Source organism: Oncorhynchus masou, chromosome 3, assembly GCF_036934945.1.
Source record: "Oncorhynchus masou masou isolate Uvic2021 chromosome 3, UVic_Omas_1.1, whole genome shotgun sequence".
Classification (NCBI taxonomy): Eukaryota; Metazoa; Chordata; class Actinopteri; order Salmoniformes; family Salmonidae; genus Oncorhynchus; species Oncorhynchus masou.
This window is the reverse complement of record NC_088214.1, coordinates 40422284-40440583: the sequence shown is the minus strand read 5'-3', so window position 1 is coordinate 40440583 and position 18300 is coordinate 40422284. Positions and strand designations below refer to the sequence as shown.

Below are 18300 nucleotides of genomic sequence, written 5' to 3'. Positions count from 1 at the left end.
GAAAAACAAATTATAGTCCCACTAAGCACAATCCAGATGGGATGGCGTATCGCTGGAGAATGTTGTGGTAGCCATGCTGGTTAAGTGTGACTTGAATTCTAAATAAATCATCGAGTGTCACCAGCAAAGCACCCACACACCATCACACCTCCTCCTCCATGCTTCACGGTGGGAACCACATATGCAGAGATCATCCGTTCACCTACTCTGCATCTCACAAAGACACAGCGGTTGGAACCAAAAATCTCAAATTTGGACTGAGACCAAAGGACAAATTTCCACCATCTAACGTCCATTGCTCATGTTTCTTGGCCCAAGCAAGTCTCTTCTACTTATTGGTGTCCTTTAGTAGTGGTTTCTTTGCAGCAATTCAACCATGAAGGCCTGATTCACGCAGTCTACTCTGAACAGTTAATTAAATGTGTCTGTTACTTTAACTCTGTGAAGCATTTATTTGGGCTGGTAACTCTAACGAACTTATCCTCTGCAGCAGAGGTAAATCTGGGTCTCCTTTTCCTGTGGTGGTCCTCATGAGAGCCAGTTTCATCATAGCACTTTATGGTTTTTGCGACTGCACTTAAAGAAACTTTAAAAGTTCTTGAAATTTTCCCGGATTGACTGGCCTTCATGTCTTAAACTAATGATGGACTGTCATTTCTCTTTGCTTATTTGAGCTGTTCTTGCCACAATATGGACTTGGAATTTTACCAAATAGGGCTATCTTCTGTATACCACCCCTACCTTGTCAAAACTAAACTGATTGGCTCAAATGGGGACTCACTGAAGGAAATTCCATATAAATTAACTTTTAACAAGGCACACATGTTAATTGAAATTTATTCCAGGTGACTACCTGGTTAAACTGGTTGAGAATGCAAAGAGTGTGCAAAGTAGTCATCAAGGCAAAGGGTGGCTACTTTGAAGAATCTCAAATATGAAATATATTTTGATTCGTTTAACAATGTTGTGGTTACAACATGATTCCATATGTTATTTCATAGTTTTGATGGTCTAAATTCTGGGTGCTCATTCTCAGACAAGATCACTTTCTCAGGCTAGACAGGATGATGCCTCATCCCAAGCAAGAAATGTATGTGCTTCTGTCTAACTATTATTAATAATAGTTAAAATAGTTGATTTTAATCTAATATCTTGAAACATGTACACATTTAAGAGGAGGGGTTGAAAATGTGTAATGATAAACAAGATAAGTGCATTGCGTTCTGTTGGCTACTCTTTAATGTAATGTCAACACGGATGAGAGAAATGATAAGTTGTCTTTTTGGTTTTCCAGAGTCCTTTTCACCTGTCCCCTATCACTGTGGTGTTTGCTACTGGCTGGCCTTTTGATGTCTTCACTATTATTCTACAATGTAGAAAATAGTCAAAAATAAAGAAAACCCATGAATGAGTAGGCGTGTCAAAGCTTTTGACTGGTACTGTATGTGTCATATGCATGTGGTTTATGTGTTAGCCCCTGAAACCCTACCTCTTAATTTTCATCTTCCATCAGAGGAGGATAGTGTGCCTGGCTGCCTGCCTAAGCAACTTCTTGAATTCAGCATTGTTAAATCAGTCTAAACCTGGGTCTTGTTCATTAGGACACAGAACATTTTTTTTTCGAAATGTTTTGCAACGGAAAACAAATGTGAGCGTTTCTTATTGAACAAATCCAGGTAGTCCTTTCTGTAAATGTTTTTCTTGTTTGGTGCCTAAAGAACACAATCCTGATCAACTAAAGACCATAACATGTATGCAAGGATGACTAACTAAGTTGCTTTGGATAAAAGAGTCTGCTAAATGGAATATATTCTTATTATAAAACAGCTCAGTGGTCTGCTGCACCTTTCGGTAGTCTCCCTCCGAGGACGGTGAACTTCTCTGGGCTCCGGAGGAACTCCACCACCTCCTGCAGCTCGTTCTTGGCCTCCTCCACCCCCTTGACGTGCTCAAATGTCACGTTCTTCATCTGGACAGGGTCCACCGAGTCCAGGCCTGATGTGGTTCGGAATCGCACTGTCCAGAATGGTTAGATTAAGGTTCGAAATCACACTGCTTGGATGCAAACACATTCTTAGCTATGGTTTTTTCCCCCCAACAAATCACTGTTTTTTAAAAAGCATTCAGTAAAGTAAATCGATGGAAACAATTAGCATCAATATCACAACATCAAGTTCTCGATTACTCATCATCAGAATTGATGCACATAAAGAATGCACAGCAAATTTGAATGCATCAGCAAAAAGTTAAGGCTCAATCTGGGAGGCTGTTCAATTGCCATTTAAATACATTATATAGGCTGCCCATTTATTTATGAAGAATGGAACTTTAAACAGACAATATACAGCATCATAAACCATCATGTTACTCTCATGGACTGCATATGAAGTTGACAGTGGTTACACTTCTCCAGGCCCATCCCTCTGCAGTGAGGAGTGCAGTTGGGCTAAAACGCAAACTCCAGATTGTGACTTTAAAGTAAAATTCCACCCCCCAAACTTTTGGTATTTGTTTCATTCGTCCATTGTTGACATAGGCCCAAAATATTTTGCTTGTCTGCAATCAAGTTTCAAGATATGTAACTTTTAAAATAAATCATCCCTGTATGATGCATTTTGCATCATATGGGGTTATTTCTGTATACCAATAGTTTTTGGGTGGAGTTTTCCTTTAAAAAGTACACACCAAGCTGCATGCCAGAGTGAAGGTCTTTGAGCTTGATTAGAGAGATGCATATGAATAAAATGAAAAAGGAGCCTTTACCCGATAGGAAGGGGGTCTTGGAGAGGCCGTAGAGTCCCACCAGCAGCAGGACCAGCAGTATAAACCTCGTCCTCCTCAGAGAATCTGTAGAGAAGGGGAGAGAATGTGTGTTTCAATCCGCTTTCAAGAAAAATGTAAGTCGACAACACTTATCTCTTGCTGCAGTGAGCATTTAATTATCAATGCAGGCCTTCGAGGCCTGCGGGCTGAAACGTTGGTAATTTAATGCTCACTGCAAGGAGAGTACGGTAGACTTTCATTTTCTGAATCCGCTAACAGCCAACATTATGGGAGGCAACGCAGACCTAGTTCATATTTAGAAGGAAAGAAACAAGAGACAATGTTGTGAAACGAAGGAGATACTACCTGAGCCTGTCCACTGAGAACTGCGTTTTGGTATTCCATCTCAAAATGTTTAGCCATGTTGTGTCTCAGTGTGCATGGCCCTGGTCTTATTGTGTAGTGTGGTGTTCTGTAGCGTTGTGTGTGTGTGTGTGTATACACTTGCCTTGTTTGCGCTGTGTCAGCGCTTGGGATTTTAGGAATCCCTCGGCAAACCCAGTCTTAAAAGAATCTTGCTGCCCATCTGGAATGTTCTTGCTCTTCAGGAGCTTGTCCAAGGTTTCCACCTCCATCCCCTTATCACGCGTCAGGAGGCCCTCCATGAGACAACAGAGTCATAGATGTTTACAATGCATCCAGGCTGCAAAACTGGAAGGTACGATCCTTCCTTGTCTAATGAGGAAATGCTTGTTTTTGTTTTCTGTTATAAAACATTTTAACACATTTTGGTATGGTGTGACATACTCTTTCCATAGAGTGACAGAGTACAGACAAACCCGGGGTCTCACCTTCATAAAAGATGGGGTAAAGCCATCTGGTTCCATGGGACGCTCAAAGCCTGCCTGCAGTCGCTTGTGTTTCCTTAGAGTTTTAAAGCCTCGGCTTTGGACCCACACTGGAAACAAGGGCACACATATGTTTAACATATAGAAAATCAAACTACACATTTATAAGATGTTTGGAAAATTTGAATGCACTTCAGGCGTTCACTCACATGGGAGAGTGATTGTAAAACAATATAAAAAAACATCCTGCCCTCCAACATTTCATTGCATGAACTATTCCTCTAAAATATTCCAATAGCAAGGAGTAGAATAGGCTCCCATGCAGGTTTCTATCTGTTCTCACAAGCTTGCCACTGTTGACATTGAATTGCATTTACAGGAGTCCTAAGCTGTGACTTTTGCTCAGTATTTATTAGTCACTTAATTGCAATACAATAGAATAGACTATTGAGCTGACAGACGTTTTGCACTGTTTTGCTATAGCTGTGTTCATCAATCTAGAAAGAAGGGAATATTTTGAATAATGTCGTAGTGTCCCCCCCCCCCCTGAAAGCTATGAACTTTGGCTTTCACCTGGAATTGTTTATTTATGTCTGAGGGAAAAAAAACACTTTTCAAACCATATCTAGTACATAATAAAAGTATTATCAATCAAATCCAAATATGACAACATGGTCTCAGAGCATTTTGTATGGTATGTATTAATTTGTGGATGTCCATCACCCATTATGTGTTTTTAATTTGACCTTTATTTAACTAGGCAAGTCAGTTAAGAACAAATTCTTATTTTGAATAACGGCCTAGGAACAGTGGGTTAACTGCCTTGTTCAGGGGCAGAACGACATATTTTTACCTTGTCAGCTCGGGGATTTGATTTTGCAACCTTTCGTTTACAAGTCCAACGCTCTGACAACTAGGCTACCTGCCCACCAATAAAGAATTCATAAGATATGATATTAATATTAGTTAAGAACAAATACTTATTTACAATGACAGCCTACCCTGGCCAAACCCTAACCCGGACGATGCTAGGCCAATTGTGCACTGCCCTATGGGACTCCCAATTACATGCGGATGTGATACAGCCTGGAATTGAACCAGGGTCTGTAGTGATGCCTCTAACACTGAGGTGCAGTGCCTTTGACCGCTGTGCCACTCTGGAGCCTACCAAAGTAACCATAAGATATCGTACTAATTTCAGTGTCCCGGATTTACATTTACTATGTTACATCTAATCTGAGACCAGGCTGAATATGATGATATCATAGTGAATTCATGACATGTGAATTAACAAGCCTTCCCCAACTAACTGGCAGATATCTATATCAAATTATTATTATTATTTTGCTCAGAAAACATTTTTTAATTGAAATAATTTGTAAACAAAAATTGCCCTGCGAGTGATTTTATTTGGCCCCCAAAGTTTTCTGAGAAAAACAAGTGGAACTGTTTTATTATTATTTGGATTGTTGGACATAAGACTGTAAAAACACCAGCAAATCATCTCCAAGTGATTTCAATTTTGGAAATCTGTCCTAAAGTATTCCCACATATAATAGAGAGATATACAGTATGTGATGATACACAAAATGTATGAAAGATTTGAAATGATTATGCTTAGTCAAATGTTGTATCTGTTTGGGCTTCTTGGAGTCTACAAATGATTCATAATTAAGTTCCCCCCCCTGACCATCCACTCAATAAATATAAATAAATAAATAGGTCCACTAGTTGATATATATTGCTGCTTTATATGTCTAGTTTTAGGAACATCTAGCCAAAATATCATGACATAAGTGATAGTCAAAATGTGTGAAATTTGTGAAAGTCTAAATCAACATTTTGGCCATTTAAACAGCGTGTGTCCACCTTATCGACAAGGGGAGATGCACTCTGAACATTTAACTTTTTTCTTGGTTCTACTGATGTGCTTGTCTGTCTCCGACATAAAAAAATATATATATATACACTTTTTGACTTCCACACAAAATTACTTATATACTTTTCAGTTTGATTGTGTAGGTCGCATTCTTTATCATACAGCTATGAATAGGAATCGGGAGGTTTGGACCGGAAGAGCAGCTTTTCTAAGGACCACCCCCTTGACGTGAGGTGGCAAAGAGGAGACAAAATGTGATGTAATGACGCAGATGACCAGTGGATGAAGCCAGAGACATGTTTATTAAACAGAAGCCAAGAATGGCTAGTCTTTTGTGCTCTGACTTACAAAACGTTGGGAAATTAATAAAATAAGTAATTTAAGCATATTATCAGTCAGCAAGTAACTGCACCGGGCACTTTAAGCTTAAATAGATTATAGAATAGAATGAATTTCTGTTACCTGGCCAGTAGTGGAGCTCTGTGAAAATGGATTGAAGAGGTGAGGGGATCTGTCTGCAGAAAACAGGGGAGTCAATGCCAATTTTGCCACCAAAGGACCCTAGAAAGACAGTATAAGGAGAGTTTGATGTACATATTCAACCCAAATGGTCTTCTTCACTTCAGACAATCCTTTTAGGATTTAGTTACATTTATAACCACATATTCGTGATTCTCTGTCTTAAAATAAACATGTTCATATAAACGATACACAATTAATTCCATAAAATACAGCAAATCGGTGCTATGCAAAAACATGCATTTTTGGTGTTTTATATTTTATTAGGATCCCCAATTATGGGGGGGGGGGCAAACAGTAAACAAAACACACACACCAAAAAATATATATACACAAAACACTACATAATACAACACAATGCAAATTTCATTAGAATTTATATATACACACATATACTGAACAAAAATATAAACTCAGCATCCAACAATGTCAAAGATTTTACTGAGTTACAGTTCATATAAGAAAATCAGTAAATTGAAATAAATTCATTAGGCCCTAATCTATGGATTTCACATGTCTGGGAACACAGATATGCAGCTGTTGGTCACAGATACCTTAAAAAACGTAGGGGTGTGGATCCGAAAACTAGTCTGTATCTGGTGTGGCTGCTATTTGCCTCATACAGTTGTTCTGGCTATTGATTGTGGCCTGCAGAATGTTGTCCCACTCCTCTTCAATGGCTGTGTGAATTTGCTGGATATTGGTGGCAACTGGAACACACTGTCATACACATCAATCCAGAGCATCCCAAACATGCTCAATGGATGACATGTCTGGTCAGTATGCAGGCCATGGAAGAACTGGGACATTTTTGCTTGATTACCAACAACGACGAGACGGCCGACAAGGAGGAGGTGAGGGCCCTCGAAGAGTGGTGTCTTTTAAATAACCTCACACTCAACGTCAACAAAACAAAGGAGATGATCTTGGATTTCAGGAAACAGCAGAGGGAGCACCCCCTTATCCACTTCGACGGGAGAGTATTGGAGAAGGTGGAAAGTTTTAAGTTCCTCGGCGTACACATCACAGACATACTGAAATGGTCCACCCACACAGACAGCAACTTCCTGAGCGGTAATGGCAGCTGCGTGTTCCCATGGTGTTTATACCTGCGTACTATTGTTTGTACAGGTGTTTGGAAATTGCTCCCAAGGATGAACCAGACTTGTGGAGGTCTACAACTTTTTTCTGAAGTCTTGGTTGATTTCTATTGATTTTCCCACGATGTCAAGCAAAGAGGCACTGAGTTTAAAGTTAGGCCTTGAAATATATCCACAGGTACACCTCCAGTTGACTCAAATTATATCAAATAGCCTATCAGAAGCTTCTAAAGCCATGACATAATTTTCTGGAATTTTCCAAGCTGTTTAAAGGCACAATCAACTTAGTGTATGTAAACTTCTGACCCACTGGAATTGTGATACAGTGAATTATAAGTGAAATAATCTGTCTTTAAACAATTGTTGGAAACATTACTTGTGTCATGCACAAAGTAGATGCCTAACCGACTTGCCAAAACTATACTTTGTTAACAAGAAATTTGTGGAGTGGTTGAAAAACTAGTTTTAATGACTCCAACCTAAGTGTATGTAAACTTCTCACTTCAGCTGTACATATTCTTATTTATTCCTTTACACTTGTGTGTATAAGGTAGTTGTTGTGAAATTGTTAGATTACTTGTTAGATATTACTGCAAGGTCTGAACTAGAGGCACAAGCATTTCACTACACTCGCATTAACATTTGCTAACCACATGTATGTAACCAATAAAGTTTGATTTGATTTGAATGGTGGCGGATGAATGGCACGACAATGAGCCTCAGGATCTTGTCACGGTATCGCTGTGCATTCAAATTGCCATAGATAAAATGCAATTGTGTTCGTTGTCCGTAGATTACGCCTGCCCATACAATAACCCCACCGCCACCATGGGGCACTATGTTCACAACATTGACATCAGCAAACCACTCACCCGCGCAACGCCGTCTGGCCGTTAATGTTGACACCGGGATTCATTTATGAAGAGCACACTTCTCCAGCGTGCCAGGGGGCACGCAGATGAGCTTCCCTGAAACAGTTTGACAGTTTGGGCAGAAATTCTTCGATTGTGCAAACCCAGTTTCATCAGCTGACCGGATGGCCATTCTCAGACCATTCCGCAAGTGAAAAAGCTGGATGTGGAGATCCTGGACTGGCGTGGATACACATGGTCTGCGGTTGTGAGGCTGGGTGGACGTACTGGAGACGGCTTATGGTATAGAAATTAACATTAAATTATCTGGCAACAGCTCTGGTCAGCATGCCAATTGCACGCTCCCACAAAACATTTGTGACATTGTGTTTTGCGACAAGAGTGGCCTTTTATTGTCCCCAGCACAAGGTGCACATGTGTAATGATCATGCTGTTTAATCAGCTTCTTGATATGCCAAATGTGTCAGGTGGATTAATTATCTTGGCAAAGGAGAAATGCTCACTAACAGGGATGTAAACAAATGTGACCGACCGGCTCGAGTAGGTCTTATGTAGCAACATTTTTTTTGTAACACTGGATAAAAGTATAGACTTTGAGCTACAAAATGGTATATCATATACACTACAGTTGAGGAACTTGTAACCTTACTTGAGAAAATGGCCATTGAATGTTTTGGTAAACCTACTGGAGAGCTCTTCTTTGTCGACACCCATTCAGCATCATTCACACCCTCTTAAGTCTTAGCCCCACCCATCTCTAAGGATTCACATGTGAGGCCATGTACTAAACAACCAAAGAATTCAAAACTAAAGGCTGGTTTATACTATATGAAATTGACAGTTGTCGCAGTGACATTATATTGTCGTCCGACGTCAAACTTGTCGTTGTCGTTATGAAAAGGTATAAACACAAAAACTACAGGCTGCATGACATCAGCTTTCTGGTGGTCCAAAATAGCATAACACCAATAAACCCACCTGTTTAAAAATGAAAAGCAACTTGTTTTGGTTCGCTTTTAGCTTATTGGCTAGCTAATGTTAAGTTAGCTAGTTAGCCAGTTCAAATAATGACCATATACTTTAACTGACAATGTCAGGGGCACAACTTTCACTGGGGGGACATGTCCACCCCACATTCTTAAATTGCATTTTTGCTCCCACCAGTTTTATAATTGGAATGTGATACAAAACGAGGCAATGATGTGCTTTAAGACCATGCAAACACCTCAGAGCGGCTGGGTAGGCTGTTTGGACTGTTTATTCGACAGGATAAAATATTTCAATAGTTATAATAATTATGTCCCCCCACTTCTAAAACCAAAGTTGCGCCCCTGCCTACACATACTGACCAGCTCATGTTACAGACAGAAAAGCGTGCTAAATGGCAGACCAATCCGAACTCATCTCTCGGCATGTCCAGTCCAGCCATTACCTCAGCCAATCATGGCTAGTGGGAAGGTTCCTGTCTTATTTCGTGGCTAAACCAACTAGGCTAGTAATTTAACTATTTTATTTGTATTTACAGATGGCATACAAGTTTGTTACTAAGGCACATGAAAGTTTACATGTTCCAGAAGGCATTTCTGCCAACAACAAAAAAACGCAATAATAACATTTTAAAAAGTTTACGTTCAAATGGCTGTCCTGTGAGGTAGTGACGCGTGACATACGCCTAGTTTCCTGAAACCAGTCACAAATTTGTGCACAAAATTTGAGAGAAAAAAGCGTTTTGTGCATATGAATAAATTCTGGGATCTTATTTCAATTTATGAAACAATTTATGAAACATAGGGCCAACACATTTGCGTTTATATTTTTGTTCAGTATAAAAATATGCCCCTTCACAGTCCCCATTATGCCGTAAGGTGTTCTTTTATCCATTTCTTTAACTGTTTTTTTTGCTAGCTTTGAGTTACCTTGGGTGGCCGAGAGTTCCATGTAGTCATGGGCATGGCTCTATTTAATACTGTGTGTTTCCCAGCCTCTGTTCTGGACCTGGGGACTGTGTAGAGACCTCTTTTTGCATGTCTTGTGTAGAACTGATTGTCCGAACTGTGTGCCAAATGCTTGAACAGGCAGTTTGCTACATTTAACACATCAACACCACGCACAATGACCAATAGTGTCAGGATAGTAAGCCAGGAGAGATTGACATGCATATCACTGACATTCAACCTCTGTGTACATCTAAGTGCAATACGTGCTGCTCTGTTCTGGACCAACTGCAATTTTCTTGTCCTTCTTTGCCGCACATGACCACACAACTGGGCAGTAGTCCAGGTGCAACAAAACTATGGCCTGTAGGACTTGCTTGGTTGATATAGATGTCAGTCAAGAAAGCAGAGCAATGCCTTATCATGTAAAGACCTATTTCAATTTTAGCACAACCATTGAGTCTATATGTTTTGACCATGACAGCTTGCTTTCTAGGGTTACACCCAGCAGTTTAGTCTCCTCAACTTACTCAATCACCACATTATTCAGTAATAGATCAAGATGAGGTTTAGGGTTGAATGAGTTTTTGTCCCAAAAATGTATTTAGTTTTTGACATGATTTAGTGCCAGCCTATTGCTAGTTACCCATTCTAAAATTGACTGGATCTCTATGTTAAGGGTGTCAGTTATTTATTTTACTGTCGTAGCTGACGTGTATACAGTTGAGTCGTCAGCATATATAGACACACAGGCTTTATTCAAAACAATAATGGCTCAAGCCAGCTGCCCTGCGGTACACCACACTAAACTGAATTTGCATGAGAGAAGCCTCCATGAAAGAAAACCCTCTGTGTTCTATTAGATAAAACTCTCAATCCATGATAGGGCAGAGAGTGTAAATCCGTAACGTAAATCCATAACCCCTATGTTTTTTCTGCTTTCAGCCAATCATCAGTCATTTGTGTCAGTGATGAGCATGTGGAGTGCCCTTCCCTATAAGCATGCTGAAAGTCAGTTAATTTGTTTTCTGTAAAATAACATTGTATTTTGTCAAACTTTTTCCAAAAGTTTTCTAAGCATCGGTAACAGGCTGATTGATCGGCTGTTGGAACCATTAAAAAGGGTGCTTTGCTATTTTGGGCAGCGGAATGACCTTTGCCTCCCTCCAGGCCTGAGGGCACACACTGTCTTCTAGGCTTAAATTAAAGATGTGGCAGCCAGGAGTCGCAATGTATTCTGCTACCAACTTTACATCCAGATTGTCGGTACCAGGTAGATTGTAATTATTTATTGGTAGCAACAACTTTTTCACCTCTTCCACACCAATTCTGCCTCACCATCACAAGATGTATTCTATGCTCCAATCACAAGCAGGCAACGACACACACGCCCTTTGATATGGGCCCCAACAACACAAAAGGCTATTTAAACGCAGCTAAATCGGGTTATAGTAGATATACTACAGTGCCTTGCAAAATTATTCATCCCCCTTGGCATTTTTCCTATTTTGTTGCATTACAACCTGTAATTTAAATGGATTTTTATGTGGATTTCATGTAATGGACATACACAAAATAGTCCAAATTGGTGAAGTGAAATTTAAAAAATTACTTGTTTAATTCTTATGGCTTGAATCACGCTAATGGGATTGATGTGACAACATCCAGTGAAAGTGCAGGGCGCCAAATTCAAAACAACAGCAATCTCATAATTAAAATTCCTCAAAACATACAAGTATTTTACAACATTTTAAAGATAAACTTGCTGTTAATCCCACCACAGTGTCTGATTCAAAAAGGCTTTACGACGAAAGCACAAACGATTATGTTAGGTCTGCACCTAGTCACAGAAACACACAGCCATTTTTCCAGCCAAAGAGAGGAGTCACAAAAAGCAGAAATAGAGATAAAATGAATCACTAACCTTTGATGATCTTCATCAGATGACACTCATAGGACTTCATGTTACACAATACATGTACGTTTTGTTCGATAAAGTTCATATTTATATTTTAAAAATCTGAGTTTACATTGGCGCGTTATGTTTAGTAGTTCCAAAACCTCCGGTGATTTTGCAGAGAGCCACATCAATTTACAGAAATTCTCATAATAAACATCGATAAAAGATACAACTATTATGCATGGAATTATAGATATACTTCTACTTAATGCAACCGCTGTGTCAGATTTCAAAAAAGCTTTACGGAAAAAGCACATCATGCAATAATCTGAGTACAGCGCTCAGACAACAAATCATACAGATATCCGCCATGTTGTGGAGTCAACAGAAGTCAGAAATAACATTATAAATATTCACTTACCTTTGATGACCTTCATCAGAATGCACTCCCAGGAATCCCAGTTTCACAATAAATGTTTGATTTGTTTGATAAAGAAAGAAGTATAGAGTCAATCTTTAGGATGTTTTTACCATAAATCTTCAATAATGTTCCAACCGGCGAATTCCTTTGTCTTCATAAATGCAATGGAACTCAAGCTAAATCTCACGTGAATATGCGTGACCAGCTCATTTCACTCTGCCAGACCACTGATTCATTCAGCTCCCATTCCCCCCTCCTTCACAGTAGAAGCATCAAACAAGGTTCTAAAGACTGTTGACATCTAGTGGAAGCCTTAGGAAGTGCAATTTGACCCCATAGACACTGTATATTCGATAGGCAAAGAGTTGAAAAACTACAAACCTCAGATTTCCCATTTTCTGGTTGTATTTTTTTCTCAGGTTTTTGCCTGCCAAATGAGTTTTGTTATACTACAGACATCACAGACATCATTTTAGAAACTTCAGAGTGTTTTCTATCCAAATCTACCAAATCTAATATGCATATATTAGCAACTGGGCCTGAGTAGTAGGCAGTTTACTCTAGGCACCTCATTCATCCAAGCTACTTAATACTGCCCCCAGCCATAAGAAGTTAAAAAAAAGAAGGGAAAAAAAGAAAAGTGGTGTGTGCATATGTATTCACCTCCTTTGCTATGAAGCCCCTAAATAAGATCTGGTGCAACCAATTACCTTCAGAAGTCACATAATTAGTTAAATAAAGTCCATCTGTGTGCATTCTAAGTGTCACATGATCTGTAACATGATCTCAGTATATATATACACACCTGTTATGAAAGGCCCCAGAGTCTGCAACACCACTAATCAAGCGGCACCATGAAGACCAAGGAGCTCTCCAAACAGGTCAGGGACAAAGTTGTGGAGAAGTACAGATCGGGGTTGGGTTATAAAAAAATATCTGAAACTTTGAACATCCCACGGAGCACCATTAAATCCATTATAAAGAAATTGAAAGAATATGGTACCACAACAAACCTGCCAAGAGAGGGCCGGGCAAGGAGGGCATTAATCAGAGAGGCAACAAAGAGACCAAAGATAACCCTGAAGGAGCTGCAAAGCGCCGCTGGGAGATTGGAGTATCTGTCCATAGGACCACTTTAAGCCGTACACTCCACAGAGCTGGGCTTTACGGAAGAGTGTCCAGAAAAAATGCCTTTGCTTCAAGAAAAAAAATAAGCAAACACGTTTGGTGTTTGCCAAAAGGCATTTGAGAGACCCCTGAAACATATGGAAGAAGGTACCCTGGTCAGATAAGACTAAAATTGAGCTTTTTGGCCATCAAGGAAAACGCTAGGGTCTGGCGCAAATCAAACACCTCTCATCAACCTGAGAATACCATCCCCACAGTGAAGCATGGTGCTGGCAGCATCACGCTGTGAGGATGTATTTCCATCGGCAGGGACTGGGAAACTGGTCAGAATTGAAGGAACGATGGATGGCACTAAATACAGGGAAATTCATGAGGGAAACCCGTTTCAGTATTCCAGAGATTTGAGACTGGGACGGAGGTTCACCTTCCAGCAGGACAATGACCCTAACCATACTGCTAAAGAAACACTTGAGTGGTTTAAGGGGAAACATTTAAATGTCTTCGAATGACCTAGTCAAAAGCCCAGACCTTAATCCAACTGTGAATCTGTGGTATGGCTTAAAGATTGCTGTACACCAGCGGAACCCATCCAACTTGAAGGAACTGGAGCAGTTTTGCCTTGAAGGGTGGTCAAAAATCCCAATGGCTCGATGTGCCAAGCTTATAGAGACATACCCCAAGACACTTGCAGCTGTAATTGCTGCAAAAGTTTGCTCTACAAAGTATTGACTTTGGGGGGGTGAATAGTTATGCATGCTCAAGTTCTGTTCTATAATTTCTTGTTTGTTTCACAATAAAAAAATATTTAGCATCTTCAAAGTGGTAGGCATGTTGTGTAAATCAAATGATACAAACGCCCCAAAATAAAATTTTAATTCCAGGTTGTAAGGCAACAAAATAGGAAAAATGCCAAGAGTGGTGAATAGCTTCGCAAGCCACTGTATTACAGGGAAATTGGGGATGTAATGATTCACCGACACGCATCGGTCCCCAATTCGAATGTTTAAGATAAAGTCCATCGGTCCGCGGACCCCAAACCGATCCAAATGTAGCATGCATCGGACATAAAATCTATTCAAATTGGAGGTTAACTCAAATGTTTTTCTCAAATTACATTCTTTCTAACATTCCCGTTTGTTGCCCACCTGTTAGCTTGCACGATTCTTGCTATTCTCCTGCGATCTCTCATCAACAAGCTTCTTCTTTTTTTTCGCCCAGAAGACTGCTGCTGACTGGATGTTTTTTTGTTTGTCGCTCCATTCTCGGGAAACCCTACACACTCTCATGCGTGAAAAGCCCAGGAGGCCGGCCATTTCTGTGATACTGGAACCGGCGAGCAAGGCACCGACGATCATACCACGTTCAGTCTCTTGGGTCACTCAATTTGCCCATTCTAACGTTCGCAATCAAACAGTAACTCAATGCCTCTATGCCTGTCTGCCTGCTTTATATAGCAAGCCACAGCCACGTGACTCATTGTCTGTACGAGCTAACCATTATCGTGAACGGAGTGTTGTATCTAATAACTTGGCCTCTGAGTGTACAGTGGGGCAAAAAAGTATTTAGTCAGCCACCAATTGTGCAAGTTCTCCCACTTAAAAAGATGAGAGACGCCTGTAATTTTCATCATATTTACACTTCAACTATGACAGACAAAATGAGGGAAAAAAATTAGAAAATCACATTGTAGGATTTTTTATGAATTTATTTGCAAATTATGGTGGAAAATAAGTATTTGGTCAATAACAAAAGTTTATCTCAATACTTTGTTATATACCCTTTGTTGACAATGACAGAGGTCAAACGTTTTCTGTAAGTCTTCACAAGGTTTTCACACATTGTTGCTGGTATTTTGGCCCATTCCTCCATGCAGATCTCCTCTAGAGCAGTGATGTTTTGGGGCTGTTGCTGGGCAACACGGACTTTCAACTCCCTCCAAAGATTTTCTATGGGGTTGAGATCTGGAGACTGGCTAGGCCACTCCAGGACCTTGAAATGCTTCTTACGAAGCCACTCCTTTGTTGCCAGTGTGTTTGGGATCATTGTCATGCTGAAAGACCCAGCCACGTTTCATCTTCAATGCCCTTGCTGATGGAAGGAGGTTTTCACTCAAGATCTCATGGCCCCATTCATTCTTTCCTTTACACGGATCAGTCGACCTGGTCCCTTTGCAGAAAAACAGCCCCAAAGCATGATGTTTCCACCCCCATGCTTCACAGTAGGTATGATGTTCTTTGGATGCAAAGAACACGACGAGTTGAGTTTTTACCAAAAAGTTATATTTTGGTTTCATCTGACCATATGACATTCTCCCAATCTTCTTCTGAATAACATCCAAATGCTCTCTGTCAAACTTCAGACCGGCCTGGACATGTACTGGCTTAAGCAGGGGGACACGTCTGGCACTGCAGGATTTGAGTCCCTGACGGCGTTGTGTGTTACTGATGGTAGACTTTGGTCCCAGCTCTCTGCAGGTCATTCACTTGGTCATTCTTGTGATCATTTTGACCCCACGGGGTGAGATCTTGCGTGGAGCCCCAGATCGAGGGAGATTATCAGTGGTCTGTAAGTATGTCTTCCATTTCCTAATAATTACTCTCACAGTTGATTTCTTCAAACCAAGCTGCTTACCTATTGCAGATTCAGTCTTCCCAGCCTGGTGCAGGTCTACAATTTTGTTTCTGGTGTCCTTTGACAGCTCTTTGGTCTTGGCCATAGTGGAGTTTGGAGTGTGACTGTTTGAGGTTGTGTCTTTTATACTGATAACAAGTTCAAACAGGTGCCATTAATACAGGTAATGAGTGGAGGACAGAGGAGCCTCTTAAAGAAGAAGTTACAGGTCTGTGAGAGCCAGAAATCTTGCTTGTTTGTAGGTGACCAAATACTTATTATCCACCATAATTTGCAAATAAATTCATTAAAAATCCTACAATGTGAATTTCTGGATTTCTTTTGCCCCACTGTATATTCATGTCATAACTAATTTGTCAACAATAAATATTGATACATTACTAGCTGAAATACTTAAATCCCCCAAAATAAGTGAATTAGTGGGTGATGGAGATGTCAGAACCAAACAGGCTACATTGTCCCCCATAATCTGATAGTGGTAGTGGGGTGGTAGATGCCTAATCTCCCTTATGGCTCAGCTCAGGTGCCAACATATTACATACACCGTAGACATACGGTACATAATTTACACACACACACACACACACACACACACACACACACACACACACACACACACACACACACACACACACACGTCCAGCTCAGAGGCCCAGCTCATGGGCTCAATCAACCGCAGATTTTAATTTGGAATGGAAAATGAATGTGTTTATGCAACAAATGTTAGTGCATCCTATCAAACTGAAAATGCATCGATTCGTTCTCTAAAACGTATCATTCCTGTATCGTATTTGAGTCCATGCATCTAGATACCTATTGAATCGTCTTGAAAGGAAAATATGCACATCCCTACGGGTAACATTAAGGTCAGCATTCGTCTAAGATTATCTTTGTGCTTAACATAACCTTTATGTTTTTGTAATAATCACCAACCAGCAGTAAAGTTCCAATAGGCTTCATTATCAATAAGCATGTCCTTAGCCTCACCATGCTTGTTGTGAAAGAATGACTGTGAGGACAGGTGGGAGGTCCTCCAGGCCTTTTGGCTGGGGCTGGATGAGGACGGCACACCCTGTTGACTCAGGCGAGGTAACACACCGCTCACTATCTCGTCCAGCTGCCGCACGCCCAGGTCAGACAGGCCCAGGTCCCTCAGGCTCCACGTGGGCTACGCATACGAGCACAAACAGGGATGGACACACACACACACACACATTTTAAATGCTTTATTTTAATCCACATATCATATTACATATCAAAAAGATTCACACATTTCAAAGGTTACAGATACATGGACACTTGTAGATACAGAAAGCACCTTCACCATATATACTAAGCTGCCAATGACCGCTGACACAGAGTAGTATTTGCAAGCTGCTTTGCCTTGGTTCTTGGCAGGCCTATAATCTGTAGGTCACGTGTGTGTTTACCTCGTTACTATGCAAGTCTTGTTCTGAGGCATGCTGTTTCTGCGGAGGTTTAGCAGTGGCACTGCTGCTGCTTCCCACTGAGCTCTTCAGGGAGTGGAGGGCGTTGATCAGGTGACTCAGGGGGACAGTGACCTGCCAGGAAACACAGAACAGGATGACATCCGTTCAAAGACACTAATTCCTGTTGAGTATAAAACTACAAAATGGGCAAGACCAATTTAAACCTTTGTCCACACAACACGAACGCTGTCATGAACAAAGTGAGGCTGTTCCAAAAGTATTGTATCTTACTATATAAAAAGGAAGTAAAGAAACAAGGAAAGATGGAAGTAAACAAGGAAGGAGAAGCAGAAAGCATTTATGAGTGAAGATACATTCTGGGTGTTTTTAGTTATTATCATGGAGTAAAATTATATAAATGAACAATGGCCAGTATATGCTATAATATAGTAAATATTAGGAGCAGAAAAAATCATGCCAACCGCCATCATAGCCCACAGAAGAAAAATAAGAACCCTTAGTTAAATGAACCTTGGTTGACCGGAAGCAGTTGCACATTTAAATACAGCTGCAAAGATTTGATTAACTTATTGGCAGCAACAATAAGACTTTCGGTTTTGCCTTCAAAATAAAAGTCTGCGTTAAAACGCTATGTGTATGATACGAAATCGATATTTTTTTGCTGCTTTGCATAGTCATTGTGCATAATGTTCAAATTGTTACAAAATGATAACTACTAAACTAAAGAGAATGACTACTTTATAGAAGATAAATAATATTATAAAAAGTGGAGCACAATGAGAAATGGCTGTTTTTAATATGTAATTTTATGATATGTGTATGACTGGTGCTATGCTTAAATGTGTGTCTTGGTT

At 40.2% G+C, this 18300-nt stretch overlaps 1 protein-coding gene across 2 annotated transcripts in view; it reads right to left on the bottom strand.

Annotated features, from left to right (window-relative positions):
• LOC135516594 (ATP-dependent zinc metalloprotease YME1L1-like) overlaps positions 1-18300 on the bottom strand; it is a 51262-nt gene that overhangs the window by 18133 nt on the left and 14829 nt on the right. The window contains exons 2-8 of one of the 2 annotated variants that reach the window (XM_064940941.1): positions 17426-17557; positions 16983-17163; positions 5953-6051; positions 3615-3721; positions 3272-3422; positions 2764-2847; positions 1846-2016 (exon numbers count right to left, since the gene is read on the bottom strand). In XM_064940941.1, the coding sequence (XP_064797013.1) occupies positions 1846-2016; positions 2764-2847; positions 3272-3422; positions 3615-3721; positions 5953-6051; positions 16983-17163; positions 17426-17557 (925 nt within the window). The remainder of the gene's footprint in view (positions 1-1845; positions 2017-2763; positions 2848-3271; positions 3423-3614; positions 3722-5952; positions 6052-16982; positions 17164-17425; positions 17558-18300) is intronic. The other variant, XM_064940943.1, reaches the window with a different exon arrangement.